This window comes from Myxine glutinosa, chromosome 1 (assembly GCF_964187855.1).
Source record: "Myxine glutinosa chromosome 1, kmMyxGlut1.1, whole genome shotgun sequence".
Lineage (NCBI taxonomy): Eukaryota > Metazoa > Chordata > Myxini > Myxiniformes > Myxinidae > Myxine > Myxine glutinosa.
The window spans coordinates 362,941,264-362,958,453 of NC_136261.1; the positions used below are offsets into that span (position 1 = coordinate 362,941,264).

Below are 17,190 nucleotides of genomic sequence, written 5' to 3' on the forward strand. Positions count from 1 at the left end.
GCCTGGTAGCCAAACAAAATTGAACATGATTCCAAACAGGAAACTTACTGTTTTCAATGACGTCATAATGGACACGTACAACAGGCATGAATAACGAATGCAACGTGTTAAATAAGGTGGTGTAATAGACACTGGGTAAAACAGAATGAATTTATTATACGCCTTTAATCCTTTATTTAAATGGAATTATATAATTGATTACTGTATAAACAAATCACCTTCATAATACTTTCAGGAACCATGCAATATATCGATATATAGTGTTAGAGGGCAAGGCATGTATTTGTTCTTAATGGCCTTGTGTAACATCATCTCCATCAGCTCGTCTTTATTGTCACCATCATCAACATCGGCATCACCTTATTGGATCAACTTTATTATCATTTCATATTATTGAAGGTAAGTTTCATGATCTTAATCACTGAAGAAAATAAAATTTATTTTATGTTCTTCCTGCAGGAAAATAAGCCATGGCTGGCCTCATTGTGTCGTCTGTGTCGTCAAAACTTCAACATTTTGACACCTTATGTCAAAAGTGTCAAATATTATATTGTGTCGTCAAAAGGAATTTATACATTCTCTCATTCTCTTTCAACATGGAAAGATTAAAGGTATTGCCTGACCCCTGTCCATGGTATGTCTGCAAATAATGAGTCCTCCGCTTTGAGGGAACTCCATTCCCCTCCCTCCAAGGCATTGGTGCAAATGGTGAGTCAACACGCTCAACTCCGCTCCGGCCAATTGGAGCCAGAGATAGTGGTGACTGAGTGAACCAATGGGTGGTCAGATTACTAATTACAGTGCATTCAGAAAGTATTCAGACCCCCTTCACTTTTTCACATTTTGTTATGTTGCAGCCTTTTGCTGAAATCGTTTAAATTCATTTTTCCCCTCATCAATCTACACTCAATTCCCCATAAAGACAAACAGTAAACAGGATTTTAGAAAGTTTTGCAAAATTTATTAAAAAGAAAAAACTGAAATATCACATTTACAAAAGTATTCATACCCTTTGCTATGACACTAGAAATTTAGCTCAGGTGCCTCCCACTTCTCTTGATCATCTTTGAGATGTTTCTACACCTTGATTGGAGTCCACCTGTGTTAAGTTCAATTGATTGGACATGATTTGGAAAGGCACACACCTGTCTATATAAGGTCTCACAGCTGACAATGCATATCGGAGCAAAAACCAAGCCATGAGGTCGAAGGAACTGCCTGCAGAGCTCAGAGACAGGATTGTGTCGAGAGACAGATCTGGGGAAGCCTACAAAAAAAATTTCTGCTGCATTGAAGGTTCCCAAGAGCACAGTGGCCTCCATAATTCTTAAATGGAAGAAGTTTGGAACAACCAGGACTCTTCCTAGAGCTGGTCACCCGGCCAAACTGGCAATCGGGAGAGAATGGCCTTGGTAAGAGAGGTCAGTAGTTTCAGTTTCACTTTTCAACATCAGTTTCACTTTGGGATATCAGTTGACAACTTGTGGTGCGAAGCAAATGTTGCATGAAAGAAGTCATCAACAACGATTTTCAGGGTTTTTTCTTTTTCGATTTTCTAAGAGGTGTGTCTTAAGGTTCTCCAAAGGTCTAAAAAGTTTATAAAGGGTGTAAATAAAGGTCTAACGGGTCTAAACTGTCTCAAGGGTTTTACACTAAAGAGGTCTAAAATGTCGAAGGGCTCTTTAATGGTCTAAAGGGCTCTAAGGGCAAAAGTGAAAATGGGATCTAAAGTTTCCAAAGGTTATTTGAATGTACAAAGGGTCTCAAATTGTCTAAGAGGTCTTAAAAGTTCTGTAGGTCTGAGTAAAACGGTTGACGTAAGTAATGTGAGGAGATGGACACCGTTTATTTCCTAAAAACCTGGAAAATGATAATGTAGGAACAGTTGTACATGTCACAAACATTCACCAATCAGAGTTGAGGATCTGGTCACATGACAGGGGGACAGTATTTCGTAACCATTACAGTTGCATATTTTAGTAAAAAGAAATCAAAGGGAGGCGCAAGGAGCCTCTCGCTTTATATGGGATCATTTCTCTGTATGCAGCTTTAACATGGGGGCTGAAAATGGGTTTCTCGGCTTCTAGTGGACGAAATCGGCTGCGATGGACAGACACCAACGTGATTTCAAGGGTTTTCTAAATAGAACTCAAGAATGCATAAACGAACGTTGCTGAAATTTGGAACATATTGCCTCAACGTACAAAGCATTTACTTCTGAAATTTGCAGCCGATTTTGTCCAGTAGAAGCCGAGAAATGCATTTTCAGTCCCCATGTAAAAGCTGCATTCATAGTAACGATCCCTTATATAAAGGGAGGGGCACTTTGCACCTCCCTTTGATAAATATACATACAATACATGACCAAAAGTATGCGGACACACCGAATTAGTGGATTCGGCTGTTTCAGCCACACCCATTGCTGACAGGAATATATCAAACCAAGCACACAGCCATGCAATCTCCATAGACAAACATTGGCAGTAGAATGGGCCCTACTGAAGAGCTCAGTGACTTTCAATGTGCACCGTCATAGGATGCAACCTTTACAACCAGTCAGTTCGTTAAATTTCTGCCCTGCTAAGTGATGTTATTGTGAAGTAGAAATGTCTAGGAACAACAACAGCTCAGCTGCGAAGTGGTTGGCCACACAAGCACACAAGCTCACAGAACGGGACCACCGGGTGCTGAAGCACGTAGCACATAAAAACCATCTGTCCTTTGTTGCTACTCGCCACGGAGTTCTAAACTGCCTCTGAAAGCAACGTCACACAACAACTGTTCGTCGGGAGCTTCATGAAATGGGTTTCCATGGCCGAGCAGCCGCACACAAGCCTAAGATCACCATGCTCAATGCCAAGCGTCAGCTGGAGTGGTGTGAAGCTCGCCGCCATTGGACTCTGGCGCAGTGGAAATGCATTCTCTGGAGTGATGAATCACGCTTCACCATCTGGCAATCCGACGGATGAATCAGGGTTTTGGTGGATGCCAGGAGAACGCTACCTGCCCGAATGCATAGTGGCAACTGTAAAGTTTAGTGGAGGAGGAATAATGGTCTGGGGCTGTTTTTCATGGTTTGGGCTAGGCCACTTAGTTCCAGTGAATGGAAATCTTAATGCTACAGCATACAATGACATTCGAGACGATTGTGTGCTTCCAACTTTGTGGCAACAGTTTCGGGAAGGCCCTTTCCTGTTTCAGCATGACAATGCCCTCGTGCACAAAGCGAGGTCCATGGTTTGTCGAGATCGGTGTGGAAGAACTTGACTGACCTGCACAGAGCCCTGACCTCAACCCCATCGAACACCTTTGGGATGAATTGTAATGCTGACTGCGAGCCAGGCCTAATCGCCCAACATCAGTGCCCGACCTCACGAATGCTCTTGTGGCTGAATGGAAGCAAATCCCCACAGCAATGTTTCAATATCTAGTGGGAAGCCTTCCCAGAAGAGTGGAGGCTGTTATAGCAATAAAAGGGGGACCAACTCCATATTAATGCCCATGATTTTGGAATGAGATGTTCGATGTTCGGGTGTCCACATACCTTTGGTCCTGTAGTGTATGTACACACTTTATACCCCTTTAAATTTTTTTTTTTTTTATTCTAATGTGCTGGATCAATGGCCTATTGGATAAAGCATCAGACTCCCAAGCTGGGGGATTGTGGGTTCTAAATCCTGCCTGGGTTGAATATATTTTATTCTCCTTACCTTTTCAAGTCTTTTATATCGTCTTGAATAAAGTCGTGTATGATGAACAAATGCATTTTGTTCGTATTTAAAATTGATCTTGTGAAAAATGCCAAGGGCATAGAAAAGGCCCCTTTATATAAGGGTATGTGACATGTGGCAAAGTATAGAAGAGAAGGGGCATTCCATAGCTTGTAGAAAATGCCAAACAATAGAAAATAAGGGGCATTCAAAAAAATCTGAAAATAAGGGGCATTCAAAAAAATATTGTGTTAACTTTTCTAGAGCATTACCTGGTTCCTTCTAAGAACACAAAGGTAGTCCGGCATGCAAACGAGATTTTTTGAATGTCCCTTCTTTTCTATTGTTCGACATTGTCTACACGACATTGTTATCTTTCGGTGTGTGAAGTTATTGTGTGCAACTTTGGTTGTTTCTCGGTGTTTATCTTTCATAAATTGATCGTCTGTTTGCCGTGTCGCGAGCAAGGCCTTTGCCGCGTCGCGAACGATTTGAAATCGAAGTTAAGTGATTGTTCCCATTTGTATTTTCGTTAAAACTGTATTTATTTATAGTGTTGTACGTATATTGTGTCCCGACGAAGATTTTTCGGTGCAAATCTTTCATACCTGTATTGAAAATCGTGTTAATTCGTGTCGTGTCTTGAGGCCTTGTACAGTGTGCACTGTACAACCTTGAGGCTTTGTTTTTCTCTCAGCGGTCCGTCGTTTGTGATCCAATAACTTTCGTTCTCTGTATTCCCAGTCTTTTCACCCATAGCCTACTTCCTTGTGTAAATCTCAACTCAAAAAAAAAAAAAAAAAAAAATCCTTCTCTGTTCTCATTCGTTTATTCATTCTTATTCGTTCGTTCGTTCTTCGACCACGTGTTTCTCCCCCATTTCCCCAGATAGTTTTCACTCATTAACCTTCAATGTTTACACTTTCCCCTCAAGTTATGTATTCCGTCATATTTTATAACACCTTTTTCTTCTTCTTCTTTAAAAGGCTGCTTTCGACTTGCTCACCAAATCAATTCATCCCAAAAAAAATATCCATCTCCTATAGTGCCTTTTTTCTACATTCGCTAAACTCTCCTGCACTCCATCCTCCATCCAGCGTCCTAAAACGTATTTTTAACTCGAAGGTCACAAGAAACTCATTTTGCAATAAATGTTCGTTTCCCATAAATCGTACACTTTCAAAAATCCAATCTCACCCCTCCCCTCCAAATCTTCCCCATAACCCCTCCCCTCCAAATCTTCCCCATCACCCCTCCCCTCCAAATCTTCCCCATCACCCATCCCTTTCAAATCTCCCCCCTTGCCCCCTCCCTCCTAAACTACCCCCTCACCACCTCCCCGCCAAGACGCCCCCTCGCCCCTCCCCTCCTAGACTCCTGCCTCACCCCTCCCCTCCAAATCTCCCCCATATCCCATCCCTTTCAAATCCCTCCCCTTGTCCCTTCCCTCCCAAACACCCCCCTCACCCCTCCCCTTCAAATCTCCCCACCCTCATTGCTTCTCAATTTCCCCCCTCTCACTCCCCCTCCTCAAAGCGTCCTCCCCGCTTCTTCCCCCTTCAAACTCTCAACTCCATCTCCCCCAACCTTCTGCCTCGCTCTTCCCCCTCCTCAAATAACACCTCATTGTGGCTCACCCAATCACCATCAAACCTTTTGTCCGCCCCATCCTTCCCTTTCTCCGAGCTATTCTGAAATCTCTGACACACCTTCAACAGCTCTCCCTACCTCTTCCACCTCTTCCACATCTTACCCTACCCCTCCTCCCCCCTGTTCTGTATCTGATGCTCCCCCTTCCTCTTCATTAACGGTATGGACCTCAAACATCCGGGGCCTTCGTTCAAACTTAACTGATCTCTCCATACAGGTTGCTTCTGTCAAACCAGACGTGATCTGCTTAACAGAAACTTTCCTCCTTTATGATGTCTCTGATTCCATAGTATCTCTCCCGGGCTACTCCCTCCTCCGGTATGATAGACCTGAGCCTCGTCCTGGAGGCGGGGTTGCTATCTTTATCAAAAACTCTCTTCCTCACTCGCCCTGCACTGCACTCTCTCCACCTCACCCCCAGGAACACCTCTGGCTACGGCTTCCCCTTCGCTCTCACCTCTTGTTCATATGTGTGTTGTACCGTCCACCAAACATTGATGACTCCATCTACATCTCGCTGTCTGATGATATGGACCAACTTCTATCTACTCATCCCAACTCTCTCTTCCTCATATGTGGTGATTTCAACTGTCATCATGCCAGTTGGCTGGGTGTGGGTACCTCTCTCACCAGCCATGGCTCCTCAGCAAAGGACTTCTGCGACTCACTGGGACTGACACAATCTGTCAATTTCCCGACCCGGATCTCAGTCAACGGAACATCTTCTCTTCTGGACTTGGTTATGACTAACTTCCCTGAAAATGTCTGCTGCTCTTCTTCTGCTCCGATCGGATCATCTGATCATGTCCTTGTTAAAGTGGACATCTCTCTGACCATCCTCAGGGAGCCTGCTCAGCGTCGACGAGTCTGGCATTTCACTCAGGCCAACTGGCACGGTCTTCAAGCAGCCATCAATCATCTGGACTGGTCTCCCATCTCTACCACCTCTGACATCAACTCATCCTGGGAATTCTTCCAAAGTAAATTGCTCTCTCTCATGCACAGATTTATCCCATCTCGTCTTCAGTTGTCATACCCTTCCTCCCGTCCATAGTACACGGAATCTTGTGGTGAGGCTGTTGCCCAGAAACAACTTGCCTTTGTCTCCTGGAAAGCAAATCCAACGGAAGGAAATCTCATTTCCTTTCACAAAGCCCGAAACAAGTGTGTGTCCACCCTCAGGAGAGCCAGGAAACAATATCTCTCCGTTCTCAAGACCGAACTCTCTTATCTGTCTCCCTCTTCCAAATCCTGGTGGCGTCTGGTCAAATCCGTTTCTGGTGTTTGTTCCCCCTCCATCCCCTCCCTTACCTCAAACGGCTACACTGCTGACTCCGCACGTGAAAAAGCTGAATGCCTCAACTCTGTGTTTGCCTCTAAATCTTGTGTCCCAAACCCATCCCTCTCTGTACCCACCATACCCAGTCGTACCCTGCTGCTCCTGGACTCCGTGTCCTTTCCTCCTGACAAGGTGGAAAAGTTTCTGTCAACCCTCGACTCTGATTCTGCAACTGGACCCGACGGCATCAGCCCACGGGTCCTAAAAGCCTGCTCTGCTGCTCTATCTCACCCTCTCTCTGTTCTCTTCACCCTCTCTTTTGCTCAAGGTCAACTGCCATCTGCTTGGAAATCAGCCAACATCACCGCTTTGCACAAAAAAGGTGCAAAAACAGATCCTAGCAACTACAGACCAATCAGCCTTCTCCCAATTATCAGCAAAGTCATGGAATCCATCATTGCTTCGGATATGAAATCTTTCCTCTTCTCCAATGGCTTGATCTCTGATCATCAATTTGGTTTCAGACCAGGTCACTCTACTCTGGACATGCTGCTTCTGCTGTCTCAACAATGGATGGAGGTCCTCAATGCCAAACAGGAAATTAGAGCTGTCTCCCTCGACATATCACGTGCCTTCGACACGGTCTGGCACCCCGCTCTGCTCACCAAACTCTCCTCCTTTGGTATCCATGGAAATCTCCACGCATGGCTGGCGGACTTCCTCTCTAGTCGTCGTCAACGTGTGGCCCTGAATGGGTTTCTCTCATCTCCTCTTCCTGTTCAGGCTGGAGTTCCCCAAGGCAGTGTTCTGGGCCCCGTGCTTTTTCTGGTCTTCATCAATGATCTCTCTGACTCTCTCGAAAATCCTCTCTATCTCTTTGCTGATGACTCCACTCTCTGCCGCTCCATGCCTCTTCCCTCAGATCGGCAGTCTGCTGCCTCCTCACTCTCTGAAGACCTGGACAAAATCACAGACTGGTCAAACAAGTGGAACATGTCTTTCAATCCTGACAAATCTCACACTCTTACTATGTCTCTCCGAAAAGATCGACTGGACAACCCTCCCATCTACTTTCTCAACAATCCTCTCTAAGAAGTTCTGTCGCTCAAGATTTTGGGTCTCACTATCTGCCATGATCTTTCTTGGGAAAACCATATTTCCAAGCTGGCCTCCAAAGCCAGTCGCCGACTGGGCATCCTCCGTCGTGCGAAGTCCTTCCTCGGCACACCTGAGCTCCTCACCACATACAAGGCTTTCATCCACAGCTCAATGGAATACTGTTCTCCCCTATGGGCCGGTGCTCCTGCCTCACACCTAGCTCGGCTTCACGCTGTTGAAACCAAAGCTTTCAGAATTATTGGAATCTCCCGCGATGAAGCTATCTCTGAGGGCCTTTCACTCACTCACCGCAGGCAGGTAGGTGGTCTTTCTGTCTTCTACCGACTCCTCTCCGGCCTTGCACCCCCAGCTCTCTCTGTGCTCTGTCCCCCAAATATTCCTACAGGTCGCACAAGATCTGCCAGCAACCCTCTGATGGTTAAACTGCCGAAATCTCGGCTCTCTGCTCACCTTCACTCTTTCATTCCTCTTTTCTCCCGCCTCTGGAACAAACTCCCTCACTCCCTTCAATCCCACTCCTCCCTCCAGGTCTTTAAAACAGCTGTTCACCACTATCTCTTATCTTCCCCCATCCAAAACCTTGATCTTTTCTACCCCCGCTAATTCACCCCAGATCCACCTTGTTTGAAATTCCAACTTCTTTCCTGGAAGTCCTGGCAGTGTCCATATGTTTTATACCTCTCCCACCGCCCCCTTCCCATGCCCCACCCCCCCCAAAGCCCTCGCCCTCTCTCAGATCTCTCGATGTCTCCATGTCTCTCGGTCCCTGCTCTCAAATGTTGTGTTTGTGTCCTTGCCCCTCTCTCCCCATCTTGTCTACCGCTCCCGATGTTATATGTTTTATGTGTCGGTTTGTCTTTCTGTGTGATTAATGTTCGCTCTTTCACGAGCCTCGATCTTGTATACAAAAAAAAAAAAAAAAAAAAAAAAGCTATGGAATGTCCCTTCTTTTCTCTACCTTGCCACATGGCACATACCCTTATACAGATTTGGCATTTAATATGGAATTTTTTTTTTGTGGGGGTGAACTTACTTTTCAAGTTGACTTAGAACCAAAAGTTCATTGGAATTATGTTGAAATTATTCTAGATTTTGTTAATGTGACCTTTAAAAGAAACAAAAACCACATATTGTTTTTTTTTTTTTTTTTTTTTTTTTGGTATACTGAATCGAGGCTCGTGAAAGAGCTAACATTTACTTCACAAACAAATCGACCAGACAAACAAAATACACAAAAAGAGGGAGCGGAAGACAAGATGGGGAGAAAAGGGGAAGCACACAAACACAACATCCGAGAGCAGGGAGATGTGTGGAAGGGAGAGGGCCCGGGGGGAGGAGGCATGGGAAGGGGGGGGCGGGGGGGAGGGAGAAGTACAAAGCACAAGGACACCAAGGACTTCCAGGACAGAAGTTGGTATTTCAAAAAGGGGAATTGGGGTGAAATTAGCGGGGGTAGAAAAGATCAAGGTTTTGGATGGGGGAAGATAAGAGATGGTGGTGAACAGCTGTTTTAAAGACTTGGAGGGTGGAGTGGGATTGAAGAGAGTGAGGGAGTTTGTTCCAGAGGTGGGAGAAAAGAGGAATGAAGGAGTGAAGGTGAGCAGAGAGTCTTGATTTTGGCAGTTTAACCAAAAGAGGGTTGCAGGCAGATCTTGTGCGACCTGTAGGAATATTTGCGGGACAGAGCCCAGAGAGAGCTGGGGGGGCAAGGCCAGAGAGGAGTCGGTAGAAGACGGAAAGACCACCAACCTGCCTGCGGTGAGTGAGTGAGAGGCCCTTGGAGTTAGCTTCATCGCGGGAGATTCCAATGATTCTGAATGCTTTGGTTTCAACAGCGCGAAGGCGAGCTAGGTGTGAGGCAGGAGCACCAGCCCAGAGGGGAGAGCAGTATTCCATTGAGCTGCGGATGAAAGCCTTGTATGTGGTGAGGAGCTCAGGTGTGCCAAGGAAGGACTTCGCACGACGGAGGATGCCCAGTCGGCGACTGGCTTTGGAGGCCAGATTTGAAATGTGGTTTTTCCAGGAAAGATCATGGCAGATAGTGAGACCCAAAAGCTTGAGTGACAGAACTTCTTGGAGAGGATTATTCAGAAAGTGGATGGGAGGGTTGTCCAGTCGGTCTTTTCGGAGAGACATTGTAAGAGTGTGAGATTTGTCAGGATTGAAAGACATGTTCCACTTGTTTGCCCAGTCTGTGATTTTGTCAAGGTCTGCAGATAGTGAGGAGGCTGCAGACTGCCGATCTGAGGGATGAAGAATGGAGCGACAGAGAGTAGAATCGTCAGCAAAGAGATAGAGAGGATTTTCAAGAGAGTCAGAGAGATCATTGATGAAGACCAGAAAAAGCACAGGGCCCAGAACACTGCCTTGGGGAACTCCAGCCTGAACAGGAAGAGGAGATGAGAGAAACCCATTCAGGGCCACACGTTGACTACGACTAGAGAGGAAGTCCGCCAGCCATGCGTGGAGATTTCCATGGACTTCCATGGATTTCCGTGGACATTTGACATTTCAAAGCAAATATATTGATCCTTGAAAGTGATGTAAACTGATATTGAACTCAATTCATGGACAGTACTGTGTTAAACTTCTGTACGTTTTCCAGAAGTATTTCTTTATTTTGCACATCAGCCAAAAAATTTTTTAACAAAAACAAAAGTTAAATTACAACTGGGATTACGGACAGTAAAATTACAGTTCAGTACGTCGTGTAACCCCCACGAGCATTCAGGAGAGCACGTACATGTTGAGGCATGCTGTTCACGAGATTTGCCAAGGTTTGGACAGGAATCGCTTGCCATGCAGTGACAATAGCCTGCTGCAATTCACGCACAGAGGTAGGCTGCTGGTCCAAGTTGTCGATTTGACGCGTTAATTCTGCCCACAAGTTCTCTATCGGATTCATATCCGGGGACATGGCAGGCCACTCCATATGCTCTACACCACGGTCAGCAAGAAAGTGTTGGATCACGCGAGCACGATGAGGCCATGCATTGTCCTCTTGGAAGACAAAGTTTCCTCGAAAGGCTACACGAGCAAATGGAAGCAATGTTTCTTCCAGAATGGCCCTGTACTTGAACTGGTTCAGGTTTCCATTCAGAACAACCAGGTCAGTTTTACCCCCTGCATTAAAAGCAGCCCAAACGGTCACCCCACCACCTCCAGCTTGGACTCTTGGCACTATACAATCTTCATTGTAGGCTTCATGCACTTGTCTGCGCACTCGGACATGGCCATCTTGACGATAGACCAGAAATCAAGACTCGTCACTGAAGATCACGTGATTCCAGTGTCCTGGCTGCCATTGACGGTGCTCTCTGGCCCACTGCAATCGGCGCTGGCGGTGTTGTCTTGTCAGGCGTGGCTTTCTCAGGGGACGCCTGGCACGATAGCCTGCTTGAACCAGTCGTTGGTTGACGAGCCTTCTGGATACAGGCACATTTGTCAGTTGCTGCCACTCAGCCCTAAGCCGATTAGCTGACTTGGTACGGCCATTGCGGACTAACAGATGCAGCTGGCGATCATCCCTCCTTGTGGTTCTGCGGGGACGTCCTGGCCTCGATATTGTAGGAGGGACACCCCTCTGAGCATTTCGTTTCGGGATCTTTGACACCTGACCTTGAGTGATGCCATACTGCCAAGCAATAGCACACTGTTTCATGCCGGAATTTCGTAAAGCCACCCCTCCATGACAAACAGCATTGTCGAGTTGACGGACCATCTCCAGAGGAAGCGGCAATAACTTTTGTAGACGTTCAGCAGTTGTTTTCCACTAATACAGAACGCAACAACCCTTATATACCCGATTGTGAAGCCAATCGTCAAATGTACCTGTCCGTACATTTTGTCACGCCACCTGTGATATAATCCTGTTATTGACTTCTTGCTGTGACAGACAATCAGTGACATGGTTCTTTTAACAAAGAAATCACCGAAGCGTAAAAGAAACTCACCAGATTGATATTCTGAGTTCAGAAAGGAAACCCAAGTCAAGAAAAAAAAAATATTCCATATTAAATGCCAAGTCTGTATAAAGGGTCCTTTTCTATGCCCCTGGCATTTTACCCAAGAATATCCCTTCTTTTCTATAGTTTGCCACATGGCACATCCCATATAAAGGGGCCTTTTCTATGCCCTTGGCATTTTTCACAAGATCAATTTTAAATAGATGGAACGTTTTGGGGTCCCAACGGGTGTCGTAAGGTAGCTAGGAGGTTTCAGAAATTCCTCAATCCAATTATGATTTTGAAATGCGATCGACACAGACCCTGCTCCTGCATCCAGAAGTGAATAGATGACGACGGTTCGCTGGTTTGATAAATATCTCAATACAATCGTGATTTAACATTGTATTTTGATATATTTATACCATCGTATTCATTTGTGATTGGAATGATAAATGATGCTGTTTGGAATGAAAATATCGAGATATTGAGTTTAAAGCAGAATGAGAAAATGATGTAAGGGTTTCCATCCATAACATTCGCGGATTCCCCATTTGTAGTTTTGCAGACTATCGGTCTTGTTTTTAGCTCACCTGGAATGTAGTTTCGGGGAGCTTATGGGAATGCGCGTCATCAATTCGTCAGTCCATAAAAAAAAATGTAATGCCTTCTCGGAAACTGCTGATAGGATTGTGACCAAACTTGTCTAAAATGATATTTGGTATGTTGCAACTCAAATTTGTTTATGGCATTAAAGAATCTGGGTCTAAGGGGGTTCACCGGGGGGTCAAAGTGGGTCCAGGTTCACCCCCACTCCCCCAAAATAGGTATTTGCTTTCTTCTCAGAAACTACACACACAATTTCGATGAAACTTGACCACAAGCTTCATCACTGCTGATGTATCAATATTTGTTCAAGGCATCAGAAAAATTGGGGTCTGAATGGGTTTATGAGGGGGGGGGGACAGTTGCCCCCCCAAAATAGGTATTTTTGGGGGGTTTGTTTGCGTTAGTATACTAACGCTACATGTTCCCTGTCTTCTAGCAACCATTGAAATTGTTTTGAAATACTTGATACTGTTTAAAATACCTTTAGTCAGTGTAGTGTACTGCTTTATTCCACCAGGTGAGTGCCCAGAAGTATTGCCCCTATTTTTTAATGTTTTACATTAAAATTGTTGTTAACTTGAATGCTTTGTTTGCAGGCCTTAAACAAGGAGCAAGGCGTCAAAGTGCGTGTCAACGTGATCTGCCCCTCACTGGCAGAAACCCCCATGATAAACTCTTTCACAGCCGAGAGGCTTGGATTTACTTTCGGCATTCTGCCCAGCTTTGAACAATTTCTCAGGAATAAAAAACTTGAGTAAGGAACCAATTGTTCCATGGAGTGCAATGACTGTTATGCAAAAGACTGCTGTTATTTATGAATTTGGAAGTATTTGTTATTCACGTCTAAAGCAGACATCTGGTAACAAATTATTGCCTCGTCGTCGTTTTTGTATGCATATTGGACCAGGAATTCGAGAATCAATCCATTCCTTTATTTCTGAGACGTAGCACAATAATTTGGAATTTGCCAGAGTGTGATGGATAACCAATGTGTGACATTGCTGGCTATTTAATATCCACATGTTTCTGACAGGCCAAGAACAGTAGCTGAGGCCTGCATGAGGTTAGTCGAGGATAAGAGCCTGAATGGATCTGCTTTGAAGGTGGAGGTCTCCACAAGAGCCGAGTTGGTGCAATTCCCTGACTTTTAATCCACATGACTCCTGAGAGTGAAAGCTTTATTTCTACATAGTTGATTCACAATAACAACATGATTTTTATTTTATTTTTATTTTTGACAAAAACAAACATGACAAACAAAATATATAAAAAGAGGGAGCAGAAGACAAGAGAAGGGGAAGCACACAAACACTTGAGAGCACACAACATTTAAGAGCAGGGAGATGTGTGGGAGGGAGAGGGCTTGGGGGGAGGAGGCGTGGGAAGGGGTGGGGGGGGGGGGGTGGTGGGGACAAAGATACAAGACTATCCGACATTCGGGCTACAGAACTTATTACATCTAGATTCGCTAACATGACAGCTGGATACCTACCTATGCAGATCTACCTGGATCTAGATATTCCTCTACCCCAAATTCATAACAATATATATTGGAACAAGTGTATCTATGCCCAGCCACTAACGACACCATTGATAGCATTTATCTTTGTTGTTTGTGTTCTTTGCTATAACATAATCAAATAAATTGCATACATGTTGGAAGCACCCAGGGTCAGTTCATGGGGACAGAAGATCCCCCAAGGGGGTGGGGGGAGTTAGATGAGTTGCAATTTTTGCAAACAGGGTGGATTATTAGTCACTGACCCAAAATATATTTGCCCCACCTATTATTACACTATCCCTGCCACCCTGCCCGCACTCTCCTTCTTCGCTCCCCTAGGCTGCTCCTGAAGGGAGTAGGTGTTTCTTGTTACTTATAATGTATGCAAGGTGGGGGAAAGAGAGATGGGGCCAAAAACAATATATAGCATGATATCTCAAAAAGTTGTAGATGGATTATAACAAAACTTGGTGGATGAGTTGATTATGTGAGAAGAACAAGCTGATTACATATTGGCTTTTGTCATCATCCCACGATGCAGGTTCTCGGCCAGAAGTTTTATGCCTCACAGGAGTGGAAGCTTTCTTTGTTCTTGTTTTTCTGTTTCCTTTACGAGTGAAATTGTTTCACTCTCTTGAGTTGTACTTGGTTGTTATTTGAGCCAATGTTTTCTTCTTCCTGGTTGCTTCGACTTTCTGTCCAGGGCCTGTTCATAGGGAAGTACGGAAATGATTGTATACATTAGGATGATTTCAGTCATAATAACCCGAGTCGAACTGAGTGTGTTATAGGCTTTGAATCCCACAAAGTTGAGCAATTGGGCCTACGTTTCTCTATGAGGCAAAACACAAAAAGGAACTTTGAGACAGGAGGAAGCCATTCGGTCTATCATACCTGTGCTACACCAACACCAAATCAAACAAATCACTCAGGCCACAGTCCAAATCACATTTGGTGGGGGGGGGGGGGGGGGGGAATCTGGCAACTACCAGAATGGGTAGTTGCCATATACATGCAAAACAAAATGATATTTTAAATAATTATTTTTATTATTATCACAATAAAGAAATGTTTTTGCCTGCAACGTGTCACAGGTCTATAAAAGCTATGGGTGGTTGTTGTTGCTGTTGTTGGGGATCTTGTTTGGGGTCGATTTTTGAAATGTGCACCCATTGGTCAAACAGCTGTCGGACCCCACCCACATTTATCGCTTGACTTCACCTATCATGGCACCCAGATGAAATATGGCCGCCATCTTGGTTTTCTGGTGAACCTAAGACATCAGGCCTCTAGTTCTTTGCTAATTATACACTGCCCGGCTTTGTTACGTCAGATTTCCTTTGGCTTTGTTTGGGTCAAGTGTTATTCAGGATGAGGGACCCTGAAATATCTAATCACATGTCGAATAAAATTATTTGTAAGGTTTAATTAAGCCCGTCAGCATACACAGGATGCGCCTCCCTAAAAAATAGCATTGTATCATTTTTGAACGGCTCCATTGTTGTAGAAATAAGACCACAACAATATCTCAATCGTGAGTTTAATCAAAATCAATCTCCAGTAGGATCGAGGAGGAAATAAGCAAGCATGATATCAGTACAATACAATCATACAAGCAGGAATAGATGTGCCAACCAAGCAAACAAGCAAGCAATATATGATGCGATTCTCCTTACCGTTCTAAGCATTAGCATGAATAACACACGCAATGAATATCACAGGACTACCCTACGAAGCTCCGCGTCCAGAATCTTATAGACGCCGTGCAGTGGACAATGGATGCAATTACTCCTGGGTCGTTACTTGAGTACAATTTCACTACATTTCTCCCCAGGTTTAAACCCTAACTAAGCCGGGCTAACATGCAAGACAGCGGTAAGCGTGCATCTATATTAAACAGATGGTTACAAGAGATGCAAGGGTCAGAAATTCATCTCAAGACCAGCCATAACGATCAGGGCGGTGGATTGCCCTCCCTGTGTGAGTTCTATACACATCGGGGCATCATCAGTGGATTCCAAAACATCCTCAGCAGAGAGGCCATCTTCCATCCCAGGAGATGGAGGCGGCTCAGCAATACCGATCAAATCCGGCAAGCGAGAGGGCGAGACCGTCGGTGGAATCCCCATAGTCAGATCCCCCAAGTTAAGCTCGGCCCCAGCGGAATCCCTGCATGGAGCGAGATGACGCACTGATACCGTGGAATCGCGTCCGTCCGGCAGCTGAACCCGAGCATGTTCGGGATTAGTTTGGAGAATGCGGACCTTGTCAATGAGCGAATCATATTTACTTGGGCGGCCCGCTCGTTTGAGAAAGACCGGGCCGGGCTCAGTGAGCCATCCAGGCAGAAGCCGAGCAGCACCGGAACGACGCGAGTAGCGAAACAAACGATCATGAGAAATTTCATTTGTTGCGGTGCACAGCAGGGAATGGATCGAGTTTAGAGCACCTGCACCATCCAGGTCCATTTGTCTGGTCCTAGTCCCTGGGTCTTAAGGCCCAGAGTAATGGCCTTCCATATGATACCATTAAATCTCTCCACCTTCCCGTTCGCCTGTGGGCTGTACGGAGTAGTGTAGCTAGAGGCAATGTTGCGCTGTAGCAGAAATGCTCGCACATCCTGGGACAAGAATACCGCTCCTCTGTCAGTGTGCACGTAACCCGGATTCCCGAACATGGCGAGCAAGAGCTGCAAACAATGTATAACCGAGGCAGCGGTCATGTCCCTACACGGAAAGGCGAACGGGAATCTCGAGAACTCATCCACAATCGTGAGGAGGTAACGATCGGGGCTGCCCGGTAGAGGTCCTTTAAAGTCCATAGCCAATCTCTCCCACGGCCTGGTAGCCTGAATCAGAGTACCCATGTTCGGTTTATAGAAGCACGGCTTGAGTTCAGCGCAAACGGGACAAGCACGGCACAGACGACGGACGTCCTCGGCCGAGTAAAGCAAATTGCGGCAACGCATGTAATGAGCCAGGCGAGTCACGCCGGGGTGACATAATGTCTCATGAAGAACGCGGAGATCCTCCTCGTGGGAGGTGAGACTCGCGCATACTCCCGGGCAGGACAGAGCATCCGCAGCTAGATTTTCCCATCCCGGGCGGTACGTGATCTTGTAGCTGTAATCAGCTAATTCTATGCGCCACCGAGTGATTTTCTCGTTCTTAATACGCTGCGCATGGCGCGTATCGTACATGAAAGCGACACTCTGCTGATAAGTGTTGACTTCAAACTGTTTGCCAAGCAAGTAGGGCTGCCATCGCCTAATCCACTCGACTATTGCATACGCTTCTTTTTCGACAGAAGAATGATGCTTCTCCGAGGAGAAGAGAGTCCTTGAGAAGAAGGCCACAGGTTTCCCCCCTTGAGAGAGAG

At 45.5% G+C, this 17,190-nt stretch overlaps 1 protein-coding gene across 9 annotated transcripts in view; it reads left to right on the forward strand.

The window, feature by feature from the left end:
• Window positions 1-13,671, forward strand: part of LOC137419530 (15-hydroxyprostaglandin dehydrogenase [NAD(+)]-like) — a 56,456-nt gene extending 42,785 nt beyond the window's left edge. For 3 of the 9 annotated variants that reach the window (XM_078769978.1, XM_078769979.1, XM_068105555.2), the window contains 2 exons: window positions 12,908-13,065; window positions 13,345-13,671. In XM_078769978.1, the coding sequence (XP_078626104.1) occupies window positions 12,908-13,038 (131 nt within the window). In that variant the 3' untranslated portion in view covers window positions 13,039-13,065; window positions 13,345-13,671. The remainder of the gene's footprint in view (window positions 1-12,907; window positions 13,066-13,344) is intronic. The other 6 variants (XM_078769980.1, XM_078769981.1, XM_078769982.1 and 3 more) reach the window with 3 other exon arrangements.
• Window positions 13,672-17,190: the final 3,519 nt, after the last annotated feature.